This window comes from Apodemus sylvaticus, chromosome 1, assembly GCF_947179515.1.
Source record: "Apodemus sylvaticus chromosome 1, mApoSyl1.1, whole genome shotgun sequence".
Taxonomy (NCBI): Eukaryota; Metazoa; Chordata; class Mammalia; order Rodentia; family Muridae; genus Apodemus; species Apodemus sylvaticus.
The window spans coordinates 63,584,988-63,609,453 of record NC_067472.1 but is presented as its reverse complement, the minus strand read 5'-3'; the positions used below and the strand labels follow the sequence as shown (position 1 = coordinate 63,609,453).

Genomic DNA, 24,466 nt, shown 5'->3' with positions numbered 1-24,466 from the left:
GAGTTTGAGATGAGTGTATGATCATAATGATACCCTGTATCAAATAACACTAAAAATCCAAAACCAAAGCAAGAGACCCACTTCTCACCAGCACAGGCAGCTTGAACCTGCCTCCCCAGCACAGCGGAGCAGGGTCAAGCGTGGGAGCAGGGCACATCTTGTAGGCAAGAGAGGAAACCACTGGGATGTCAGGCCTGCAATCTGTTCCTGCTGTAATGAATTGGGATGGGGTGGGGTAATCTGTTGTTCAGAGAGGAGCATCATTGGTATGACTGGCCTCCATAGTCCATTTGTATTCAGTGTCCAGGACGGATGAGAATTTGATGCCTTTAGAAGCCAGACAACAGAAAGTGCAGGCTTTTGCCTGTGGGTTGGTGTCCTTCAGAGTGACCTGTGCAGGCCTAGCATGCTGAGCTGTGTAGGCCTTCCTGACCCACTGGTCTCCTGGGGAACTTGATGTGCTCTGTTTGCTGAGCTTGTGGTACCTTGAGAAGCCACAGTCTCCTGAGTGACTGATGGTACCTGTTTTCTAGAGACACCATGGATAGTGTGAAGCAGAGCGCAGCTCTGTGCTTGCTGCGCCTGTACAGGACATCACCTGACCTGGTTCCCATGGGTGACTGGACATCTCGTGTGGTACACCTCCTCAATGACCAGCACTTGGTAAGTGTCTGAGCTTCTTTCTATTCCTAATCACCCAGTAACCTTTTCAGAAGAGCATTGTAGAAGCGGTCCATTAAGAGTCTCAGGATGGTGAAGGTGATGCACTGTCTCCTCTGCAGCATCTCCCTGCAGCAAGGCAGTTCCCCTCCCCCCAGGGGTTCCATCTGGCAGGGTGATTCCCACTCAGCTCCTCTGTCCCTCTATGCTGCTTGTGTGGGGTATGGTGTGTGTATTCTACCTTTTGGCTAAGCTCCAGTGTGTAAGTCTTACTAAATTACCCATTTTACAGAAGATTGCAAGGTCTGTGATTTGGTGAGTATGGCGGCTCAGCTGGGTGGGAAGCAGCTGTGACCTGTGACCTCTGCTGCTTAGACTGTTGAGCAAGTGAATCTGATGACCTGACTGGAGTCAGGCACGTATGTTAGTTACCCCACCCCTGGGGAAATCTGCTGTGAAAGTTAAAAAAAAGATTTTAGATGCACATCTAGGCACTGGTGCATGGGGCTTGTGTTGGACATTTTAGTGTAGAATAACAGCTGTTTGGGCTGTTCCCGTGTTGTGACTTCTTGTGCTTGCTGAGATAGCTGGAGTAGATCTTGAAGGGAATGCAGAGGAGGCAGAAGGCCCCAAAGGGGAGCCAGTAATGCTGGTTTGTGAATGGTCCATGAGCACTTAGACCCTAAAGTTTAAGTACTACCTGGGGGTCAGTGGATGTTTCTGAAGGCCAGCAGCTGTATCTGATAAATGGTAGTTCACCATTAATTGTAAATAGTCAGAATTTCCCAGTTTTATAGCTGAAGAAAAAAAAATAGCTCAAAAAGATAAAGATTCTCATAGCCATACTATGCCAGACTTAAACCAGGTTTTCAGAGGCTGTAAGAGTCAGTGTCACACCAGCGTGCAGGTGAACCAGCTGTGCGAAGCACTGAGCAGTGCTTGTGTTCAGCTCCTCTGGATAGTTTGTCAGTCTGTGGCTGTGGCATCAAATCATTGCCAGATAACAAGGCTGGATCTTTGGTCCAGGACAATGCCTTTCTTTGGATACTGATGCTCTGACCCCAGTTCCTTAATTGCTTTTGGTTTTGCACATATTATTTATTCCCTTGGCTCATGACAGAAACTGAGTTCAGAATAGGAAGGAGGGGTCAGGCATCCCGTTCAGACCCACAGGTTCTCCTTAGCCTAGCATACTCTCCTTTCCGCTGCTCCAAACCCAGGTCCATCTTTGCCAATGTAGAAGGCCTGAGACACTGCCCTCTCAGCCTCATGACTCTAAGGTGTCAGATGTCTGGGTAAGTGAGCTTGGTGGCCTCTTCTGGGAACAGTGTATAATTCCAAGGCCAAGGCCAGTGATCTGAAGGTGAGATAAGGAATACACAGAAGCCCTTAGTAGAGGGACATACTGGTAGGGTGAAAGGACCCAGCCCTTATGGCCCATAACAGGGGTTAGGTGGAGCAGATGACCTAGAGCTTTGAGGACTGAGCTGCTATCTGGGGAAGAGATTTGGAGAGGAAGCAAAAGGCTACAGTTGCCCTATATCTACCTGGAGCTGGGGGGTTGGGGGGGGGGGTGGGGAGTGGGGGGTGGTTGTGTGGGTGGGGGGGGTGTCCTGAGTCCATGAGCAAGTGTACCACAGTGTGCTTCCTGTAAGACCACAGAAGACAAGCAAACCATGGAAGGATGCCAAATCAGTGGCTAACAATTATGTATTTGCACATAGTTTGAGTAGCCGTATTCTTGTGTATTTGGCCTGTTTCTAATGTTGGGAATCCAGTAGCTCCTGACTCCCAACTTGATGGAATTTACTTTTGCTTTTGAACCAGTGTCTTGTCATATTGCTAGAGCTAGCCTTGAAATAACATTTTTGCCTCTTCCTCTAAAATACTGTATTCCAGATGTCATTCTGCCAGACTAGAGATTCCTTTACTTAACCAAAATCTTTCAAGAGATATGTACTGGAAACATCTATTTGTTATCCTGGGATAGTAGTAGACCTAAGGGCTGTGGAGGCCTGCCATGCTGCACTGGGGTCTGAGCTGCTCCTATCTGAGCCCAGGCAGTCTGTGGGGACTCTGCAGGGAAGCAGGCTCCAGCCGGGGCTGGTTCCCATCCAAGTGAAGACACAGCAGGACTGTGAAGATTTAAGTAAGTTAGAAAGTTCTGTCTTTCACTGTAGTGGGCACAGTGATTGAAGGCAACTAGAATAGATGGGGATAGAGGTACACAGGTGACAAACAGAAAATAATAAGGCTCCCAAATTTCCCAGTTGCAGCCTGCTTCACCTGCAGGTACCTAGGCTGGACTAGATTCCCAGTTTCCTGCCTTCAGTGTTGTAAACCTCATGGGTCAGTCAGTCATGTCTGGGGACCAGGTGGCTATGTGCCGTAGGTGCACTTTGTTTGTACTGTCATCTGTGGGGCCTGTGGGCCTTCTGATTTGAGTCTTTGTCTTTCAGGGTGTAGTGACTGCTGCAACTAGCCTCATCACCACACTGGCCCAGAAGAATCCCGAGGAGTTCAAGACCTCTGTCTCTCTAGCTGTCTCTCGTCTGAGCAGAGTAAGTCCATGGTGTCTGTGGTGGGGGCCAACAGAGGCTGGATTTGATTTCCATTGCTTGACTGAATTATTACTTTACATTTAGAAGCAGGATATTTTGACCACACTGTAAATTCCACAATAAAAATTGCCCTTGCCTGGGGCTGGAGAGTTGGCGCAGGTTAAGAATACTGGCTGCTCTTTCAGAGTTCTGAGTTCAATTCCATGTGGTTACATGGTGGCTCACAATCATCTATAATAGTATCTAATGCCCTCTTCTAGCATGCACCATATACACTCATTAATTTAATTAACTTAATAAAATTAAAATTTGCCCCTGCCAGTTCTTAATGTGTTTCTTTTTCTGTTAGCTGAGAAGCACCCTGCCCTATCCAGTGTACTCACTGAGGGGCGGTGTGAGGAGAGACCCAGTTGGCTGGTGCACCCCCTGACTCACCTTTACTGCAGCTATGACTGGCCCTGGCCTTGTGTCTTGGATTTTGTTAGCAGCTCTGTGTAGCATGTTTATTTTGTATGTCTTTCTGGCAGCCTTGTATGTGAAGATCCCTTCACTTTGTTTGGAGTAACTGTTGCTGCTTTTTTGATCCTGCAGAGAAGTGGTTCTCCAGTGGATACAGTGTAATCATCCCCATTCTCTCAAGCCCTTTGTTCCTTTCAGTCATCTGTGACTGGCTCTGAGCAACCCAGGTGTCCTATGGTCTGCTTGCATGTGAAATGTTGGTAGCAGTGGGCTGGTATGGGTGGCTCAGGCTGTAGGGTCTTCAGGAGTGTCTACAGTAGTTGCTGTTACAGCCGCAGCAGTGTTGCTCTGCTCTGGCTTGCCTGAAGGTGCTCAGGCTCAGGTGTGACGTGGCCTGGAACCATTGAGCCTGGGAAGCACTCATGGATTGGCACTGTTGGCTGCATTAGATTGGAACATACAATTTGCCGCACTTACCCTTTGCTGATCTTCAAAGGTAGTGGGTATATATGGCCTTCCCTGATCCATCTGTGTGTAGTTGGTGTGACATGTGGTTTGGCTTTCTTGCTACTTTGAGAAAGACTTTCACTACTGTGTGGCCCAGACTGGCCTTCAACTGTCAGACCGTCCTCCATGTCTAAGTATGTTACTAGGGCTGGGCATTCACAGTTTTGCAGAGTCTTCTGGTCAGACTTTAAGTTGCTGAGCCTCCTTTGGTCATCATGCTAAATCCTGCTTGTGAAGCCAGCTGCTCTGAGGCCACATCTAAGTGGCACAGCTGGCACTGCTCGGACATGAGAGACCCACCACCGGAGCACACTGGAGAACCTGCTCCTGCTCTCCCACAGTGTTCTCTGGAGCTTTGCCAGATCTGTGCTCTCACACAAGTCAGCAGTGTCTCTGCTCTCTATCCCCAAAGTCCTTTGCAAACAAGGTGTCTCTGGAGGCTTTTGTAGTTTTGTAAAATTTAGGATTTTTAAGATATAGTACCAATTTTAAGGGTCGTCTTCTTTAGACTGGCAGCTGTTTTATGTTTAAAATGCTATTCTCAATGATGGCTTAAAATTTTTACTTTTCTTGAGGTGCAGGGGATTGAGTCTTCACTTTGTGTGTGGTAGGTAGGCAGCCCACTGCTGAGCTATGTGACTAGGCTACAACTGGAACTTTTTTTTCCCTTTTTTTCTGAGACAGGGTTTCTCTGTGTAGCCCTGGCTGTCCTAGAACTCATTCTGTAGACCAGGCTGTCCCCGAACTCAGAAATCCACCTGCCTCTGCCTCCCAAGTGCTGGGATTAAAGACTGCCTGGCTCTTTTTTTTTTTTTTTTTTTTAAGGAATGATTTTATTCATTGAGTGGTATTTTTTTACAGCCTTTTTTACCCCCCAGAAAGACAAGAAGACTGACACGAGAGGATTGGTTTTGTTAAATAAGGATTTTTTTTCCTATCTTGTTTTACTCTTTAGTATTACTACTTACATTTCTAAATTACCTATTTTATACTTAATTCTGAAATCAGTTATTTCACTTATTTTTTTCTTGCTCATGTCATTTACAATTTGAGCTTTAACTATTATATTGTTATATTATGCAGCTAAATGAAAAAACAAACTTTTGGGGGGGGGCAGGTTTGGTTGCACCTGCTTTAATCCCAGAATTTAGGAGGCAGAGGCAGGTGGAACTCTGTGAGTCCAAGGGCAGCCAGGGCTACATAGTGAGACCCTGTCTTAGAAATAGATGAAAACGTTAGTGCTCTGTATTACTCATAATTTAAAATCTAGTCGTCTTTCTAAAATGGATATAGTTCATTGATATTAAGTAGTTCCATAAGCTGTGTCTCTGCCACAACTTTGTTTTTTAGTATGTATTTATTCATGCTTACATGTGAGCATGTGTGTCATGGCATACATGTGGAAGTCAGAGGTCAGCTTGTGGGTGTCAGTTCTCTTCTTCCATGTGGGTTCTGTGGAAACCTCAGGTCACCAGGCTTAACTGTAGCACACTCACCCCATGAGCCTCTTCTATGGCTCTCCAGCTCTGTTCACCTTGTAAACCTGAAACTGTCCTCATCAAACACTGATGCTGTCCCACCTGTCCCTCACCAACCCCTGGCACCTTCTACACGACTGTCTCTGCTGGTGACAGCACTGACTGCCTTATATGAGCAGTGTCCAATCACATAGTATTATTTCATTTAGCACAATGCCTTAGGGTCCACTTGTGTTGTTAGACTTCTCAGTATTTCTTTCCTTCCTAAGGATTGAATACTCTTCACTTATTAGGATTTATTTAGTACTTGTGTGTGTGTGTGTGTGTGTGTACATTTGTAATGCACACATGTTTAGAGAGGCCAAAGAGAGAGCTGGATCCCTAGCAGCTGTAATTACAGGCAGTTATGAGCCACCAGACATGGGTGTTAGGAACTGAACTCAGGTCCTAGAATAGCAGTATGTCCTCTTAACCACCAAGCCATCTATCTCTTCAGCTCTGAGGGATGAAGAGTTTTGTCTCATGTATTTTGCTAATTCCTCAGCCTTGGACTACTTCCATAGTTTGGTTCTGTGTATAGTGCTGTTGTAAATGTGGCTATGTAAATGCCTCTTCTAGATGCTTCTTTGTCTTTTGGGAGTAGAATTGCTGGATTAGATGCTAATTTTAGTTTTGTAAAGGAACTGACATAGTTTGCACTATTTTACATTTCCATCAGCAGTACACAGAGGATCTAATTTGTTCACATCCTTGCCAGTGTCTCACTGGGTGTATGTGTGCACACCATGACTCATGGAGGCAGATAGCAACTTCAGGAGTTGGTTCTCTTCTGTTTTGTAAAAGGACTTGTTTTTACTGTAACTGTGTGTCTGTCTGCATGTGGGGTATGTTCACGCCAGCGCAGAGGCATCAGATTCCCTGGAGTCATAGACAGTTGGGAGCTGCCTGGTGTGGATCCTGGGAGCCGAGCTTGGGGCCTCTGGACGAGCAGCACTGCTCCTGAACACCGCGCATCTCCCTAGCTCCTCCCATCTATGTGGGTTCAGGTTGTTAGGCTGTGAGGCATTTTGCCCACCCATCCAATCTCCCTTTTTTTGTTGTTTGTTTTTTGAGACAGGGTTTCTCTGTATAGTCCTGCCTGTCCTGGAACTCACTCTGTACCAGGTTGGCCTCAAACTCAGAAATCAGCCTGCCTCTGCCTCCCAAGTGCTGGGATTACAGGCGTGCGCCACCACGCCCAGCAGTCTCCCTTTTCTTGAGACAAGGTTTTGCTCTGTAGCCTAGGCTGGACTTGGGACCCTCTCCCCTTTCCGAGTGCTGGGATTATATTATAGGTGTGCATCACCATGCTAGTGTGTAGGCGTGCTTGATTCTGCTGATGGCTTTCATCATAGGCGTGGCATGTGTCCCGCGGTCTTCATGTGCATTTTCCTGGTGATGAAGCGGGGCATCTTTTCATTGCTCACTGGCCTTGTGCTTATCTCATCTGCACAAGTGGCAAAGCCTACTTTTTTATTGCATTTCCTCCTGGGAGGCAGTGTTGGGATTGAACCCTGGGCCTGTGACTAGGCCTCTAGTCCCCACTCTATATGAGGTGTGTGCTGTTGACTGTACTAAGGCCTGCAAAGTATTCACTTTTGATTTTCTTGGACTTCTCTATTGTGTTCTCCTATTTTGTTCCTGTTTATGCCTTCTTGTTGTCTTTCTTCGTAAACATTTAGAGTTGTCCTTGCCTTTCTGTTGTAAGTAATGCATTTAAGGCTGCAGGTCTATCTCTGAGTGTGTCGTAGCTGGAAAGCACACATAGGAAAGACCCGTCATTGGGCCTGCCTCAGCATTGCCGGAGGTGGTGTGGGCCTGGGCCTGTTTCTGCCTGCTTGCTGTCTACTTCTTTCCCCGTCTAGTTCTTTCCTGACTCTACTGTCTGTAGCAGGGCTGTCCACAACCTGAGTCCTCATCAGGATGAACTTTCTCGGATGTGCTTACTTATGGCTAAGGTACACACAGGTACACTTTTAGGGAGGGAGCAATCCTGAGTCCCTGCAATAAGAAGTAACAAGCTGCTGGGCATGGTGATGCAAGCCTTTAATCCTAGCACTTGGGAGATAGAGGTAGGTGCATCCCTGTGGTTCAAAGCTAGTTGGGTCTACAAAGTGAGTTCCAGGACAGCTTGGGCTGTAGCACAGAGAAACCCTGTCTCAGAAAACAAAACAAAACAAAACAAAACAAATGAAGTGGGGAGGACACGAGGCTGTGCTGATGAGATAGCTGTGGCAGCTGTGGTCATAGGCTGGGGGCCATATGGGATTAGGAGGTAGAGATTGTAAGTAGAGCAATGCCATCGGCTTAGCATACTCAGCATGGCTCAGGCCAGGGCCTTTGGGGGTGTGGTCAGAATGTTTGTTTTCTAGCCCAGGAAGAAAAGACTGATTCCTTCTTCAGGTATCAGTGTCTAGTACTCAGGGATGGTTGCTGTGTGTCTATTGCTTGGAAGCAGCCTATGGTGCATCAGGGAACCATAGCCCTTGTGCTGGCAGCATTTGATATGACCCTGAAGGGGGAGCATAACCCTTTCAGTGTAAGCTGATGTGGTCATGCCAGCTTCTCTTCAAGGGGAGGCAGGAAGCAGCATTGGATATACCCAACACCTGAAAACTATTGTTCTCAGAGGTATGGCTCTGGGAGCCAGTGTGATTTTTCTGTAGGTCCCTGTGGAGTCTTCTGGGGACAGCCGCTTACTCACCTGTTTTACAGATTGTGACATCTGCATCGACAGATCTTCAGGATTATACTTACTACTTTGTCCCGGCTCCTTGGTTGTCAGTCAAACTTCTGAGACTGCTGCAGTGCTACCCACCCCCAGGTAATGTTCCCCACAGTCCTCCTAGGTGTTCTTGCAGCCCCTTCCACAAATGACATGCTCACCTGCAGCCCCTGCTCCATGGTCACAGATTGAGTGCACCTGAGGTTCTTCACAAGGGAGAATTTATTTCCATAGTTGGTTAAAGTCTTTGTTAGGTTTAACAGTTTATTAGGGGGTGTTTCAGAGCTAGTCAAGTTAGTGAAATGTTGGCATGGCGAACTCAAGGACCTGAGTTCAATCTAAAACATCAGCATGAAAACCCAGGCATAGTGGTGCATTCTCCAGTCCAGAGAGGCAGACATGGAGGATCTAATGTAAGCTACTACAAGTCTCAGGTCCTAGTCAGAAATGCTATCTCAAAAGTGTGGGTGTGGGTGGCTCCTGAGGAATGGCACCCGAGGCTGACCTCTGTCCCCTCACACATGTAAGTATCCCATATGCAGCTACTTGAGTATCACACACAAGGTTCATTGGAAGTGTTGATTCTATGCTGACCTCCTCCTCCTTTAAAATTTATTTATTTATTTATTACAGTACTTTCTGCTTGCACAGCCTAGACTGTCTTGGAATTCACTATAATCGTCCTGCCTCAGCCTCCCAAATGCTGGGATAGCAGGCTCCCACCACTGTAACTGGTTTTTGTTTCAATAGCTTTTACCTTTACTGCATGTGTGTGCATGCGTGCTGTGGGTGCTGTGCCACCGCTTGCGTGTGGAGGTCAGAGGGCATCCTGTGGGAGCTGGTTCTTTCCTTCCACATATAGTTTCTGAGGATGGAACTTGGGTCATTATGCTTGATGGCAAATGCCTTTATCCACTGAGCTGTCACACTGGCCCTTGTGTTTTTAATGAGACGGGGTCTTATGTAACTCAGTCTAATCCTCCCGCCTCTGCCTTCTAAGTGCTTTCATACAGGTGTGTGCCGCCATGGCTGGCTTCTGGTATTTTGCTCATTGTCTTTTCCTTCTGCTTTGAACCAAATTAAAATTTTTCTTTCTCTTTATGATGTTTTATATTTTCTCTGTTTCTGGGGGTGATAACAGAGAACAAAGCCTCCTTGTCTCTGAAGCTCCTTAGAGGTTTTGCCCATTTATGACTAACATATTCTAAGTGGAAGTACTTTGTGCCATCTGAATTAGAAGCAGGTGTAGTTACCACAGCTGCTCTCCATCCCCACCTCGTGTTTATGACACTGGAACAGGGAGCTGTCCCATGACAATTTACAAATGCTCCCAGCCATATCTGCAGCTGGGAATAATTTTCAAAGGCACCCATAGGGCAAGCAGTGCATCGGAGCCTCTTGCCCAGGTGTGGGGTTGGACTGGGGGGCAGAGTGCCTCGGAGCCCAGCCGACAGTTGTGTCTTGCCCAGAAGACCCTGCGGTGCGTGGTCGCCTGACTGAGTGCTTGGAGACCATCTTGAACAAGGCCCAGGAGCCACCCAAATCTAAGAAGGTCCAGCATTCGAATGCCAAGAACGCTGTGCTGTTTGAGGCCATCAGCCTGATCATCCACCATGACAGGTGAGCCCTGTTAGCAGCACGTGCCTCTCAGAGACAGCAGGGGAAGGCTGGCAGTTGGTGTCTGTTTGCAGATGTCGACAGTGCCTCCAGTGCCTCTCCTCTAACTTTGGTCTGTGCTCTCTGGCCTATGTATGCCTGTGGCACTGCCTCTGGGTCTCCACAAGAGGCATGGGGCTCAGGAGCAGGGCTGCGGCAGACAGAACTCTAGCCTGTGTGGAACCAGCTGTTTTTGCTCCATCATTTATAAATAAATGTTGCTGTGACAAAAGCACTGTCAAACTGGAGGGTGACAATGAACTGTTAAAAAACCAAACTTGCGGTGTGAGGGAGAGCATACTAAGAAACGTATGTAAGAAGGAATTTTGATGGTTTAGCCCTCGTAACTCACTGTCCGCATTAGCCTGGTCCAGTTTCCTGCACAGCCTTGCTCCAGGCTGGCTGCTGTCCACTTTCCTGGACACAACAACAAAAGAAAGTGAGTCCTTGGCCTACCAGAGCTTTCCAGAGTCCACTCTGGAGTAGAGGAGATCCTGCAGACTCATTAGAAAGTCACCCCTTCCTCACTGCAGCTCCTCCTCACTGCACCCCTCTTTACAGCACCCTGCCCTCTGTCACTTCACACTGCACTTCTTACTCCCGCCTCCTCCAGCGCCTCCCGCTGTACTTCTTCTCACCACCACACTGCCTCCGTCCCTACTGTGTCCTCTTTTGTAGCTCCCAGCCCTCCCTGACTATTTCCCCCTCTTTATCATGTCCCTGTTCCGTGCAGTGAGCCAAACTTGCTGGTCCGCGCCTGCAACCAGCTGGGCCAGTTCCTGCAGCACCGGGAGACGAACCTGCGCTACCTGGCCCTGGAGAGCATGTGCACACTGGCCAGCTCTGAGTTCTCCCACGAGGCCGTCAAGACCCACATTGAGACTGTCATCAATGCCTTGAAGGTGTGCTCCTTGTTGGTCGTGTGTGGCTGCCTTCATGTGGAGGCCAGAAGACTAGAGGTGCCTCCGAGATGAGCCCCTTCAAGCTGCTTGGATCTTGGAGGGTTTGCCTGGCTCCTGTCACTTGCTGGCATTTGGGGTGAAAGCAGCAATTGGGCGAGAACGCCGTCCATCTTCCTGCGGTGCAGCCCTGCCTGCTGTTCTCAGAGACTTAACGCCTGGGAGCAGAGCTCCAGCCGAGCACCTTTAGCTGGGTGTCTCTGACAGCTGAGTACACTCCTGTCTCATGGAATGAGTTTATGTGACATCTGCTTGGAGTCCACATAGTGTAGTTCAGTAAACAAAATTGTTTTCTTTGATAAAAAGATGAAATATTTTGTTTTTAACTCCAGGACAGTTTACCCTTTACAAAACAAAATTCCTTGTCAAGGATTTTAGATTCTTTTAAGGATTAGAATTCCAGAATTTAAAGTACCTAGCTGAGGTTACCTCTTCTTTTACCTCCTTCTGAGTGTGAGAGTGACCCTGGTAGTGTGTTCCTCTGGCACGGCACACACTGTCTACTGTGCATGCATGTTAGCTTGCATGTTACATGTGAGTTCATTAGTGAACCATGCATGTAAGACCCTTCATCTTGGTGAGCAGGTCTGGCCCTATCTGTATTTTTGTGTAAATCAACAGGCATTTTGGTGTCTGTCTTGAGTACGAGGCTGCATTCTTCTTGTCCTGGCTGGGTGCCTGCTCCAGTCGTTCTCTCCCATCACACAGACACCTCTCATCTCGAGCCTCTCTAACCTTTGTCAGGTGCCCTCTGCCCTGTCCTGGGCACCCTGCACTGTTCACCACTGCAGGGAGCTACAGAGAGCTCACCATGCTTCTCAAGCACTGTGTAGTGTGTCTGTCCTATGCCACCTTGAGAGGGCCTCAAGAACCTGCCGTGGAACCAGCTCCCAGGCAACACGGAAGGTGCTGGTCTGTGCCCACACAATGGAGAGGCCTTAGTGACCTGCTCATTAGGCCTGAGTGTGGTCCTCGGAAGAGCTGGTTAGGGAGGAGGGAAGAGCGAACAGATAGAGCTAGAACCAGGTCACTCTGATTGGACTAAGTATGACGGGACAGGGTAGTGTGTTGTGTGTGGGTTCCAAGTGGCCTAAGCTTTTGGGTCCCATATATAGATAGTAAGGGGGCCCAGTAAGGGTCTTGGAGATAGGGCGGTACCCTGCTTGTACCCTGCCTGCTGGGCAGTGCTGTGGGGTACCCCAAGACAGCTCCTATGGAGCAAATAGATGCTAGACTCATGGACTCATATACAGCATTGGTTAGCCACTGGCCACCAACCTGTGCTTTGTAGAAGTGGCTCTGACTCTGTCTTTATTCTCAGACGGAACGAGACGTGAGCGTGAGGCAGCGGGCAGTGGACCTGCTCTACGCCATGTGTGACCGAAGCAACGCCCAGCAGATTGTGGCTGAGATGCTGAGCTACCTAGAAACGGCTGACTACTCCATCCGAGAGGAAATTGTGAGTCCTGCAGCCTGAGGGGCTGTCCGAGCTGCTCCCTACTCTGGACATGAATTCTAGTGGATGGTTGCTGGGTGGTTTTCAGTACTGACAGCTTGCATGAGTGTCTGTGAGACACTAGATAAGATTCCTTGGCATCTTCTTCCTTGTCTAGCCTTCCAGTGTAGACATCGGGCAGTGCAGGGTGTGGTCTTCTGTGCCAGGCAATGAGCTAATATTCATTCTCTAATATTAGAGATACTCTAATATTTTGAACATGTAGTTGCTGCTGGTTAGGTTTTCTTGGTGTCATCTGGCATATTAGAGGCTAATGTTTAAGCTGTTGTCAGCTCTGCAACGTTGGTTTCGCGTGGACTCTGGTCAGTCAGAGGGTCAAGCACATCTAACCATTGTTGTAGAGTGCTTACACGACACCAGTGTCTTAGAGAAGAACCAGGCAGATGCATGACCACAGACGAGAGGCTCTGGCTTGCCTCACTTGTTATAACATGGAGAGACCTCTCCATGGTGTCTCTGGACCTAGGGTGACAGTAGATAGGGAATAAGAGTGGCAGCTGTTACTGTGAGCATAGCCTCTTTGTGTCACTCTGGAAGCAGAGTGCAATTAGAGGCTTCCTTAAGAACTAGTAGAAAGGGGGCAGTGTGGGCACTGACTGGATTGCCTCTGCGGCAAGGAGCTAGGTGCTCACACTGTTGTTTCAGGACCGTGCTGTGCTCCAGGGAGGGCCTGACATAATGAGAGGTCAAGAAGGCTTCTTGGAGGAGGTAACTAGCTGAGCTGTTGACTAGGAAATGAGGTGCTAGAGTGAGTGGCCACATGGAATTGAAGCTGCTGCCTTACTCCTGGCAGGTGGTGCTGAGGGCAGGGCCTTGACCACTCAATGAGATCCTTGAGTTTTTTGTTTTGTTGTTGTTCTATATTTTGTATGCACTTGTATGTTTTCTGGCATGTGTGTGGAGGTTAGGAGTTATTTTTTTCCCTACATGGGTTCTGGGCCGCATCAGATGATGCAGCAAACACTGTCCACTGCTGAACCATCTTGTTCTCCTTAAGATGGTTCTAAAAGGTTATAGTTATAGAGTTTCTGACCCAAGATTGGGTAGACGGCAAGCTTCGGGCCTCTGTGGGCAAGCCACATGCTTTGACAAATGCATATGACAACAGCAGGGAACAAATGGTGGAACAGACTGCTCACCCTGTGTCCAGGAGGCAGAGTCAAAACGAGACCACAGCCCCACGGCCCCCTTCAGTAGCAGCAGCCCCCACCAGTCCCCTCCTTCAGAGTCCCCTCTACCTGCTGTGCTGCTGCGGAGGTCAAGCCTCTGACACCTGGGACATTGGAGAATACTCAAGACTCCGCCGAGGCAGGTGGTGTGGGCAGAGGGGCCCCGCGTGTAGGGAAGGGCCGTGTATGGATATGTGGCTTGCAGCTTTAGCCAGGCGCTCAGTCACCCTCAGTGGATTGTTCTTGGTGTTCTCAGAGAGGTGCAGTGGCATCCGTCAGTGCAGCTGTCTTGGTTTGTCCTCTAACCTCTTTTCTTCTTTTCTATTGCAAACAACTTTTTTCCCTACACGATCTAATTTGTTCATGTTTTCTCCCTCCTTCTGCTCCTCCCAGACCCTTCCCACCTCCCTACTTACCCAACTATGTTCGGTTTTTCTCTCTCCACCTTTTTATCTTTTATATTGAGATTATAATTACAGTTTTTCTTTCTCAACCTGCCCATATGCCCCTCCCCATCCTTCAAATTAATGGCCTCTATTAATTGCTATTGCATTTATATGTGTATATAAATACATATATATCCTAAATATATATTTCTAAATACATATACATTCTAAATAAATCCTGTTATGTCCATATAATGTTGCTTGTATGTTTTCAGGGCTGTCCTTCAGCACTGAACAGCGATTGGTGTGCTCCTCTGGGGGGGGGGGCACCACCTCTCCCACTCCCAGCTCCTCCCGGGGAAGACTATTCCTCAGTTGCCTGTAGTTCTTCGTGTAGGGTTGAGGCGTGGGGTGGGGGTGGGGCTTTCCTAGTCCGCGAGGCCCGTCTTTAGTGCTGTCACTCATCGTTCAGCTCACGGTTTGGTGGTCGTGGTTGGACACTGTGGGTGCAGCGCCTGACATTCCTAGGAGACAGTCTCACAGCAGACTCCTGATGCTCTCTCTAGCTTTCATTCTTTTCTCCTCTGCTGTGTTCTCTGAGCCAGCAGGGGTGAAGCTTCTAGTTAGTCATCAGCCTGGCTTCTCCGTGTTTGAGGAGATATGTGAGGGTTGTCTTCAGCCAGTAGATGTTGGGGGGCTTCCCTTTGGCAACAGCTCAACAAGATATAACCCATTTCTGGCACTTGGTGGCACAAGATATCTAGTTGGAGCACTGTTCCTCTGTTATTTGGTGACTTCATTTCGATTCCTTTTATATGTGTATATATTTCTGAGGTGTCTACTACAATTAAATTTCAATATGCTTTTTTTCAAATAGCCTTTAGTGTTAATTGTCCCTCCCCACATTTCCTCCTGGACCCTTCCTTCCACCCCACCTTGTTAACCTTACTATTTCAGTTTCCTTTTTATCTCTTCATAACACTATATTCTTTTTTTATTGGTTATTTTATTTATTGACATTTCAATATGTTATCACCTTCCCAGTTTCCCCTCCACAAACCCTCTATTCCCTCCCACTTCCCCCTGCCTCTGTGAGGGTGCTCTGCTACCCGCCCAACCACTCCTGCCTCAGCGCCCTAGCATTTCCCTACCTTGGGTCATTGAGCCTCCACAGGACCAAGGGGCTCCCCTCCCAGAGATGCCTGCTAAGGTAGTTCTCTACTACACATGCAGCTGGAGCCCTGGGGCCATGTGTGCTCTTTGATTGGTAGCTTAGTCCCTGGGAGCTTTGGCAGGTGGGGGGGGGGGGTGGTCTTTTTGGTTGATATTGTTGTTCTTCCTATGGAGTTGCAAACCCCTTCAGCTCCTTCATTCCTTGCCCTAACTCCTTCATTGGGGGTCCCCGTGCTCAGTCCAATGGTTGGCTGCGTGCATCCTCATCTGTACAGGCTCTGGCAGAGACTCTCAGGGAGCAGTCATTCCAGGCTCCTGTCAGCAAGTGCTTTTTGGCATCAGCAAGTGTCTGGGTTTGGTGTCTGCATGTGGGATGGATTCCCAGGTGGGGCAGTCTTTGGATGGCCTTTCCTTCAGTCTCTGCTCCACTCTTTGTTGCTGCATTTCCTTTTGACAGGAAGAATTTAGGATTAATATTTTTGAGGTGGGTGGGTGGCCCCATCCCTCAACTGGGGGCTGTGCCTATCCACTAGATATGGTCTCTGCACGTTTTCTCTCTACTTTGCTGGGTATTTCGGCTAATGTCCTCCCTTTTGGGTCCTGGGAACCTCTTGGATCTCTGGCATCTGGGACTTTTCTTTTCTTTTCTTTTCTTTTCTTTTCTTTTCTTTGCTTTGCTTTGCTTTGCTTTGCTTTGCTTTGCTTTGCTTCGCTTCGCTTCGCTTCGCTTCTCTTCTCTTCTCTTCTCTTCTCTTCTCTTCTTTGTCTCTCTCTCTCTCTCTCTCTCTCTCTCTCTCTCTCTCTTCTTTCTTTCTTTCTTTCTTTCTTTCTTTCTTTCGATTTGGTTTTTTTCGAGACAGGGTTTCTCTGTATAGCTCTGGCTGTTCTGGAACTCACTCTGTAGACCAGGCTGGCCTTGGACTCAGAAATCCGCCTGCCTCTGCCTCCCATAGTGCTAGGATTACAGGCGTGCGCCACCACTGCCCGGCTCATCTGGGACTTTCTAGTGGCTACCCACAGGTCCCCACTCCCATAACACTATTCTATTTCCCCTTCCTTGGGAAATCCTATCCTCCCCCTAGTCCTTTTGGTACAACTAGGTACCAAACCTCTGTCATTATTTGGATTGTAGCATGCATATTGTATACTGAAGGCTTAAAAACTAACATCAGCATATAAGTGAAAGCATGGATGTCTTTTGAGGTCTGGGTTACTTCACTCAGGATGATTTTTCTTTTCCTAGCTCCATCCATTTACCTGTGAATTCATAATTTCATTTTTCTTACCAGCTGAATAATACTCCAGGTGTAATATAAATGTAGCACCTTTTCATTTTCCATTCATGTGGACATCTAGGTTGTTTCCAATTTCTGGGAATTATAAATAGAGCAGCAGTGAACATGATTGAGCAGTGAACGTGAATGTATCCTTAGTAGTAGGACAGAGAGTCCTTCGGATATATACCCAAGAGTGGGATAACTGGATCTTTTGGGGTTTTTTTGAGACACACCTTCTCTGTGTTGCCCCAGCTGCCATGAAACTTGATGTAAATGAGGCTGGAATCCAAGGTTTACACCCCATGCCTGGCTGGCATTAACTGGATCTTGAGGCAGACCTATTTATTTCTAGTTTCTTGAGGTTCTGAGGAACTGCCACATTGATTTCCGTAGTGGCAGTGTAAGTTTGTACCTCATCAGCCGTGCATAAGTACTCCCTTTCCCCGAATCCCTGCCAGCCCAAGCTGTCATTTGTTTTACTGATTTTGGACATCCTGACTAGATGAAATCTCAAAGTACTTTTAACATGTTTCCTGAAGAAGCTGAAGATGCTTCTTCAAGTTCTTCTCAACCATTTGTTTCATTTTCTTTGTTCCTATTTTTAAATTGGAATTTTTGTTTTTTTATAATGTTTCTGTTGTTTATGTATGTTAGACATATGCTGTCCCATTCTGTAGGCTCACTTTGCGGGAGGGATTGATGGTGCCCTTGCCATATAGAAGCTTTTAGGCTCAAGAGGCCCTGCTTATTAATTATTGCTTTTAGTGCCCATGGATTTACTTGGGGGCTTGCCTACAGTTTGAGAGGATCAGTTTATGAGCATCGTGGGGGAGAGTGGTGGCAGGCAGGCATGGCCATTGGAGCAGTAACAGAGCTCACGTGACCTGCAAGTTGTGGCAGACTGGCCTGGCATGGGCTTTTAAAACCTCAGAGCTTGTCTGCAGTGATGCCCCTCTAACAAGTCCACTCCAAGGCTTTCTCAAGGAGTTCATCTGGATACCAAATGTTCAAATCTAAGAGCTTATGCAGACCATACATGGGCTCATTCAAACCACCATGCTCTGGAAGTGTTATGGAGTCAGGGGGATGAGGAGATGCAGGCCTGGTGTGGCTGATCTCAGCAGATTGTCTTTTTGTTGTTGTTGTTGTTGTTTTTTGGATTTGGTTTTTTCGAGACAGGGTTTCTCTGTGTAGCCCTGGCTCTCCTGGAACTCACTCTGTAGATCAGGCTGGCCTCGAATTCAGAGATCCGCCTGCCTCTGCCTCCCAGAGTGCTAGGATTACAGGCGTGCACCACCACCGCCTGGCTCAGCAGATTGTCTTAAGTGTTAGCATCTTATTTCAGGTGCAGCTCTTGTGCTCAGTTGCATTGTTCTTGTGTCCCTGAAGCCTTTCTGCCCTGAGTCTGCTTCTTTCCACTCTGGGCTGTGGCCTCTGAAGATCTGAAAGCTTCCTGTCCATCCTAAGCTTTAGGTCCTGCCTGGCACAGGCTTGTGTGCCAGCCTATTTTCTGTGTCCTGGGTAGCATCTGCCTGAGGGCCCTGTCTTCCTCACAGGTGCTAAAAGTGGCCATCCTGGCTGAGAAGTATGCAGTGGACTACACTTGGTATGTGGACACCATCCTCAACCTCATCCGCATTGCAGGGGACTATGTGAGCGAAGAGGTGTGGTACCGTGTCATCCAGATTGTCATCAATCGTGATGATGTGCAGGGTTATGCTGCCAAGACGGTGTTTGAGGTATGTTGGGGAGGGTGGGTACTCTCATAGGGGATAGGTGCCTTGAGGGAACAGAGATGGGTCTCAGGTGTGGCTGTTGCTCCCATATGCGGTTCTGTCCTGTTTTGCACTAATGCCCCCCAACCAAACTGCAGGTTCCTCTCGGCTTAATCTCCAAAACCATATTAGGGCTGAGGCAGTTGGGTTGTTGAGTGGCCTGCTAGCTGTACATAAGGGAAATCATGTCTGCTTTATCTCAGCGGTCTCTAGGGACGGCCATGTTCCTTGCTGCTGGGCCGCTTTGCTGTTGGCGCTGCAGCAAGCTGAAGGAAGCCTGGCTTTGCCCAGGCTTTAGGAGAGGCTCTCACTGACATAAGTACAACTTGCAAGGAAGGGCCCAGCTGCCTCTGCTGTGGCTTCATTTTGTGTCAGCTGGCTTTGCTGTGGCCTAGCTCCTGGTGTTCCCTCTTTCACAGGCGTTGCAGGCTCCAGCATGTCATGAGAACTTGGTCAAAGTGGGCGGCTACATCCTGGGGGAGTTCGGAAACTTGATAGCTGGGGACCCACGATCCAGGTAAAAGACCCCAGGGGACCAGGGGTTTGGACTGCACTGGACTGCCCCACTCCCTACACTGCTTTGACAGCCTGAGGGAGGTGTCCCCTACCCTGGGAGCTGGCACTGTGTCCTCCCCCAGGAGGCTCTGCTTTCCAGAGGGTCCCCATGAGAGGTGCAGGCTGAGCACAAGGCAGCACCTGGGACAGATGAGATAGCGTGACTCCCATCTGCTCTCTGCCCCTCTTAAGCCCTCTGATCCAGTTCAACCTGCTCCACTCCAAGTTCCACTTGTGCAGCGTCCCCACTCGGGCACTCCTGCTGTCTACCTACATCAAGTTCGTGAACCTCTTTCCAGAGGTAAAGGCCACCATTCAGGACGTGCTGCGTAGTGACAGCCAACTGAAGAATGCAGATGTGGAGCTGCAGCAGCGGGCTGTGGAGTACCTGCGACTGAGTACTGTCGCCAGCACTGACATCCTGGTGCGGGCTCCTGGTTGGGCTATTTGGTGCTGGGCCACTGGGCTGGTGCTGGATGTCGGGATGGCCACACCAACCTCTAATCCTTCAAACAGGCAACTGTCCTGGAGGAAATGCCACCCTTCCCTGAGCGTGAGTCTTCCATCTTGGCCAAGCTGAAGAAGAAGAAGGGCCCAAGCACAGTGACGGACCTGGAGGAGACCAAGCGCGAGCGCAGCATCGATGTGAATGGGGGCCCTGAACCCGTTCCAGCCAGCACCAGTGCTGCGGTGCGTCCCTGCCACTGCATCCCTGGAGCCCATCTAGGCCCATGTCCCCAGGGTTGGGATTAGCAGGATACCTGTGAGAAAGCTTGTGTTTAGGTACTAAGAGCCCAGTGGAGTCCAGCCCTGGGCATGTGGTCAGGTGTGGCTTCTGGGACAAGACCAACACCTGTGGCTCTCTGTGGTAACTTACTTTTAGACCTGAGACTACACACTTTTTCTGTAAGAGGCCTGGTGTGTATTCTCCATTGATTTAGAACGGCTTGTTCTTTGCCTCTTGGAGGTTTTCTGTACTGACTGAAATGGCACAAACTTCCTCTATGTGGCAAAATGAGAATATTTTTGTAGATGGACGTATACAACATCTGATAATCATTGGTGAGAAATGCCACTTGGAGAGCTTTGTTACTGTCTTTCTCCAACTACAGTAGGACTAGGAATGTGGTCTTGTGATCACCTTGGCCCCAGGCCACTGTAGATGTGGTTCATTAGATGTGGTTGTAGGCTTTTCTGGTGGTTCTTCCTCTGGTCAGCCTCTGTGGCCCTGTCCCATTTGGAGGCACCACCTGAGACAGGACATCTGTGTTGTTGCCTTTGGTGGCCCTTCTGAAAGAGTTGCATTGCCACGTGAGAGGGCCCAGAAGCTCACGCTGTCCCTAGCATTCCCTTCTTTGCGTCCAGCAGCAGCAATTAGGCCTGTTGCTGGCCTGAGGCCTGGCAGGCTGTCACTCATACTTGTGTCCCTTGCATGACAAAGACTTTGGGTATGTCATTTATTTGAAGTAATACTCATACACATTGTCACATGCCTGCATGTGCACTTAGACAAAACATAGCATATTACAGCCTTTTCACACATATTTCCACATACCTGCAGCATTCTTTGCTGAGGCCTAGTTTAAGACCTGGTCCTATTGAAAGGAGTTTCTGTAGCTGGGACAGACCGTTGCTACCTGTATGCAGGGTGCATGCAGCCTCTGAGTTTGTGCTGCTGTGCTGTATTAGAATGGATTCAGGATCTAGTTTCATGATGTTTGCCTTTGTGAATACCCAGTAAGATGTTTAAAAGTCACTCACAGTGACTCTTGAAGGCTGGGTATCATGTCATCAGCAGGCTTCATTTATAGACTAGCTGGGGAGTGCTGTGGACCACACATAGGTGTGTATGTCAGGTGTGGCACAGGTACCTCTGGGTAAGTCAGGTCTGAGAGTGAATGTGGGGTGACAAGCTGTGCCCTTGTCCTGTGTGATGCTGTGACTTTAAGGGCTCTTTGTTTGAGACAGGGTTTCTCTTATAGCCCTGGCTGTCCTGGAACTCTCTGCATAGACTAGGCCTTGAACTAAGAGATCCTCCCCTGCCTCTGCCTTCTGAGTGCGGGGATTAAAGGCATGTGCCACCACTACCTGGCTTCAAGGACTCTTGTGCTTTTTGCCTAGACTGAAAAGCAGGATTTTGTCAGAGGAGTGTGCGTGTTTCTCTGCCTCCTTTCATAACTGCACTGGACTTAATCCTGAGCCAGAGATGCAGCCAAGCAAGTCACGTGCTTACCTTTGCATCTTTTTATTTTATTTGGTTTTGAATCTTAACAGGTTTATTAATTTGTTCTTTTCATGTGTGTACAATACATACTGAGTACTCTCCTTTCACCCTCTTACCCACCTTCCTTCTTACACACTTCTTTCTTTCATTCCTGTCAATAGTCAGTCGTGGATGAGGGAAAGGAGGATTGGCAGGGCTCTAAGCTTCACTGATGAACTGGGCTACTGATTGATGCTGGGAGAGGTAGAGTCATTGTCTTCATTGTATATCACTGCTGAGCACACCAGGCTCCACTAGATGACTCCAAATCCAAGGTTAAACAGATGGCTCATAATCTCTTAAACCAAGTCTTCATAATGTGGTCTGGTTTTCTGTGCAGTCCAGGCTAGGCCTAGAACTTTCTGTATAGCACAGGATAGCCTCTAATTCTCTGTTCTCCTGTTTCTACTCTGTGCAAACTTTATTCTTTTTGAATAGTTGGAAGTAATGTGCATGCACTTATTTCTTAAGCCATACTTTTTTTTAGAACTTTGTTGTTGTTTTTTTTTCATTTGTGGGGATAATGCAGGTGATTTTCAGGCTGTGTAGCATTATGATGGTATTATGAATGAATGGCTTCATCTGGCCCGGGGCAGGCTTGCTTTGTAGGTAGGTAACCAGCAGCTCTCCCCTGCTCTCTGCAGCCTCTGGGTTGGTCCCCCTCCCTGCGCCCAGTACCTGCCCTGGGAGTAGACACGGCTCTGTGGGGCTTAGGCGCCCACATGTCCATGCTGACGCTCCCTTTTCTTTTCTTCCAGTCCACACCTTCTCCGTCAGCAGACCTGCTGGGTCTGGGGGCTGTTCCCCCGGCTCCCACAGGGCCCCCTCCCTCCTCTGGCGGTGGGCTCCTGGTGGACGTGTTCTCAGACTCAGCTTCTGCTGTTGCACCTCTTGCACCCGGCTCTGAAGACAACTTTGCCAGGTAGCCCAGTTTCTGAGTACTGCCTGGGAGACGGGGTGGGGGCTGGGCCGCATGCTTAGTGCTTGCACCCAATGGATGCTATTAGAGAGGGGCCTAGTGCTCTTGCAGACAGAGAGCATGCGGGTGGCTGTGCTTTGTTTCGGAGTTGATGGCACATCTCCTATTTCTTTTCTGTGTGATTGGCAAATACTCTGAGCTCGCTTCTTCTTTCCCACTTTACACTCCCCCGCCCCCTCCCCCCAGTGTTTCAGCTCTGTCAGTCTTTTTTGTCTGCCTATGGCATCTGCCGTCTTTAAGGAAACTCGGCTCTGGGTATAGCTAGCTCTACCTTTTCACCAGTGTCAGGCGCTTGCTGGCGCCATAGCCTTCTGCCTGCATGCTGCTCTTTGTCCAGCTACTTCCTCTGCTTTCCATTTTTAAAGGTTTGGGATCACTTTCCTTTTTCCTTGGCTGATTTTGCCAGCTTCCGTGCTGTGCCTTACCCTGCTTTTGTTCTGGTCTGTGGGTGGTGTGGGGCTCCTCACTTGTACCCTCCTGTGGTGGTGCATGTCTGCCTGGAGGAGATTAGAATGCATCATAAGATGGCCGGCCTTTGTTTTCTGCCTGAGATGATACCAGCAGCATTCTTGTGATCTTAGAGTGTTTGTTTCCTTGTATTCATTTTGTACGTGATCCTTCCTTCCTGTTAGGAAATGTGTGTTTGGAGTGTATGTTAAGAGCAAGTTGACTCTGTGGGCTGTGAACAGACTTCTGATGGCTTGACAAGTGACAAGTGATGGCTTGGTGTTTGACCACTGTGGAAAACCCAGATTCCCAAGCCCTTGTTGCAGAGGCAGTGTGGGGTCGAGCCAGGTACCCTTTTTGATGGGTTCTGCATTCAGAAATACCTTAGCCTTGCTCTCTTATGATTTCTCCATAAAAGCCATAGGCCGCAGCTCCCTGCTGTCCTGTGAAGATTTGGTGTGGAAAATATGGGTGGTAGTCATTTGCAGACAGTCTTCTTCTGGTGTAAGCTTCTGGTGTAAGCTTCCCAGCTCCAGAAGGTCACGCACCTTTACTTCTTCCTTATCCTAGCCTGCTGGCCTGGTCCACGACACCTCTTATGGTTCTAGGTCAGTTCTTTATGAGCCTGTGCAGAGATTTGTCTGTCTTGGTTACCACTTGACGCTTGCGTGGTGCATTGTGGAAGAACCTGTTGCTTTGGTCAGTGTAGCAGGCATGAGGGAAGTTGAATCGTCCATAAGTGTACCATGACTGTTGTTCACCCATGAGTTCCCTGGGGTCAAGGTGCAGTTGAAGAGACCTTTTGCAAACACCCAGCCATACAAGGATGGCAAGGGCTTCTCTATCATGTGGATAGTAGATTGATACACAGATCCATGAGCACAGCCCCCCACCTCTGCTTGGGCTCCTTGAGTAGCATCCAAGCTGAGCCTGGGTAGAATGCTGGCCAGGTTCGGGTTGGGGATCCTGTGGGTTGGGGTTCCTGTGCCAGTGTTCGGAGCTTCAGGCCAGACTGTGGCTTTACTGCCTAGCCACATCCTGTGAGGTAACAATCACTCGGTGTGTGTTGTTTATATGTTCTCAGAAGTGATGGTCTTATACATTGAAGAGACAGTGTCTTATTTGGGAGATCTCACTATATCCAGAGCTGGGCAGGCAGCTGTTGAGTTGTAACCTGGGAGATTTGGAAGAGCTGGAGGTATTTGGTGTGTTCACAGGAGTCTCTTTCTCCATTACTCTTGTGGGCATTGTGCCAAGTGAGGCCACTGGAACTCCCTCTGCCCTGAGTATGCAGGCACAATGTGATCGCTTCACCCCAAGGCCGCAGCTCTTACTGCCTAGAGTTGACAGCTGTGGAAAAGTTGATTGAGTTGACTGATATTTGATCTAGAGCAGAGGTCATTCACCTTGCTTCCTGAGTCTCCTCAGGTAGCCATTGAGACCTTTAGGTGTGCTACCACATGCGACTGTCTCAGGCACAGAGGAGGTCCAGCTGTGCATACCACCCATCCCTAGCCTCCTCAACTCCAGACCTCCCTGGGTGATAACCACAGGAGACACCATCTGTTTCCAAGGGATACCTGAAGAGGCTTGCCACAGGCTGCTGACTCTGACTGTGGATCATGAGGTCCTGGAGGCTTTTCTGCTTTGTCTTTCCCTGTGTCCACAGAGTATTAGAGCCCAAAATACTTTAAGCCCTTTCTAAAACAGATTCTTCTACTTGGTGTGGGTGGCTCTGAGTGATGCTCAACTCTCCTTTTCTCCTAGGTTTGTCTGTAAAAATAATGGTGTATTGTTTGAAAACCAGCTGCTTCAAATTGGACTTAAGTCAGAATTTCGGCAGAATTTAGGTATGTGTCTATTTTACTTAATGAAAATTTCC

The 24,466-nt window shown here is 48.5% G+C and overlaps 1 protein-coding gene across 2 annotated transcripts in view; it reads left to right on the top strand.

The window, feature by feature from the left end:
• The window catches only part of Ap2a2 (adaptor related protein complex 2 subunit alpha 2), a 73,215-nt gene that overhangs the window by 41,967 nt on the left and 6,782 nt on the right, over positions 1-24,466 (top strand). The window contains exons 5-16 of one of the 2 annotated variants that reach the window (XM_052195215.1): positions 534-663; positions 3,120-3,221; positions 8,420-8,528; positions 9,902-10,049; positions 10,819-10,987; positions 12,366-12,503; positions 18,122-18,304; positions 18,760-18,857; positions 19,088-19,319; positions 19,412-19,585; positions 21,917-22,080; positions 24,352-24,434. In XM_052195215.1, the coding sequence (XP_052051175.1) occupies positions 534-663; positions 3,120-3,221; positions 8,420-8,528; positions 9,902-10,049; positions 10,819-10,987; positions 12,366-12,503; positions 18,122-18,304; positions 18,760-18,857; positions 19,088-19,319; positions 19,412-19,585; positions 21,917-22,080; positions 24,352-24,434 (1,730 nt within the window). Of the gene's footprint in view, positions 1-533; positions 664-3,119; positions 3,222-8,419; positions 8,529-9,898; positions 10,050-10,818; positions 10,988-12,365; positions 12,504-18,121; positions 18,305-18,759; positions 18,858-19,087; positions 19,320-19,411; positions 19,586-21,916; positions 22,081-24,351; positions 24,435-24,466 lie in introns of both variants that reach the window. The other variant, XM_052195205.1, reaches the window with a different exon arrangement.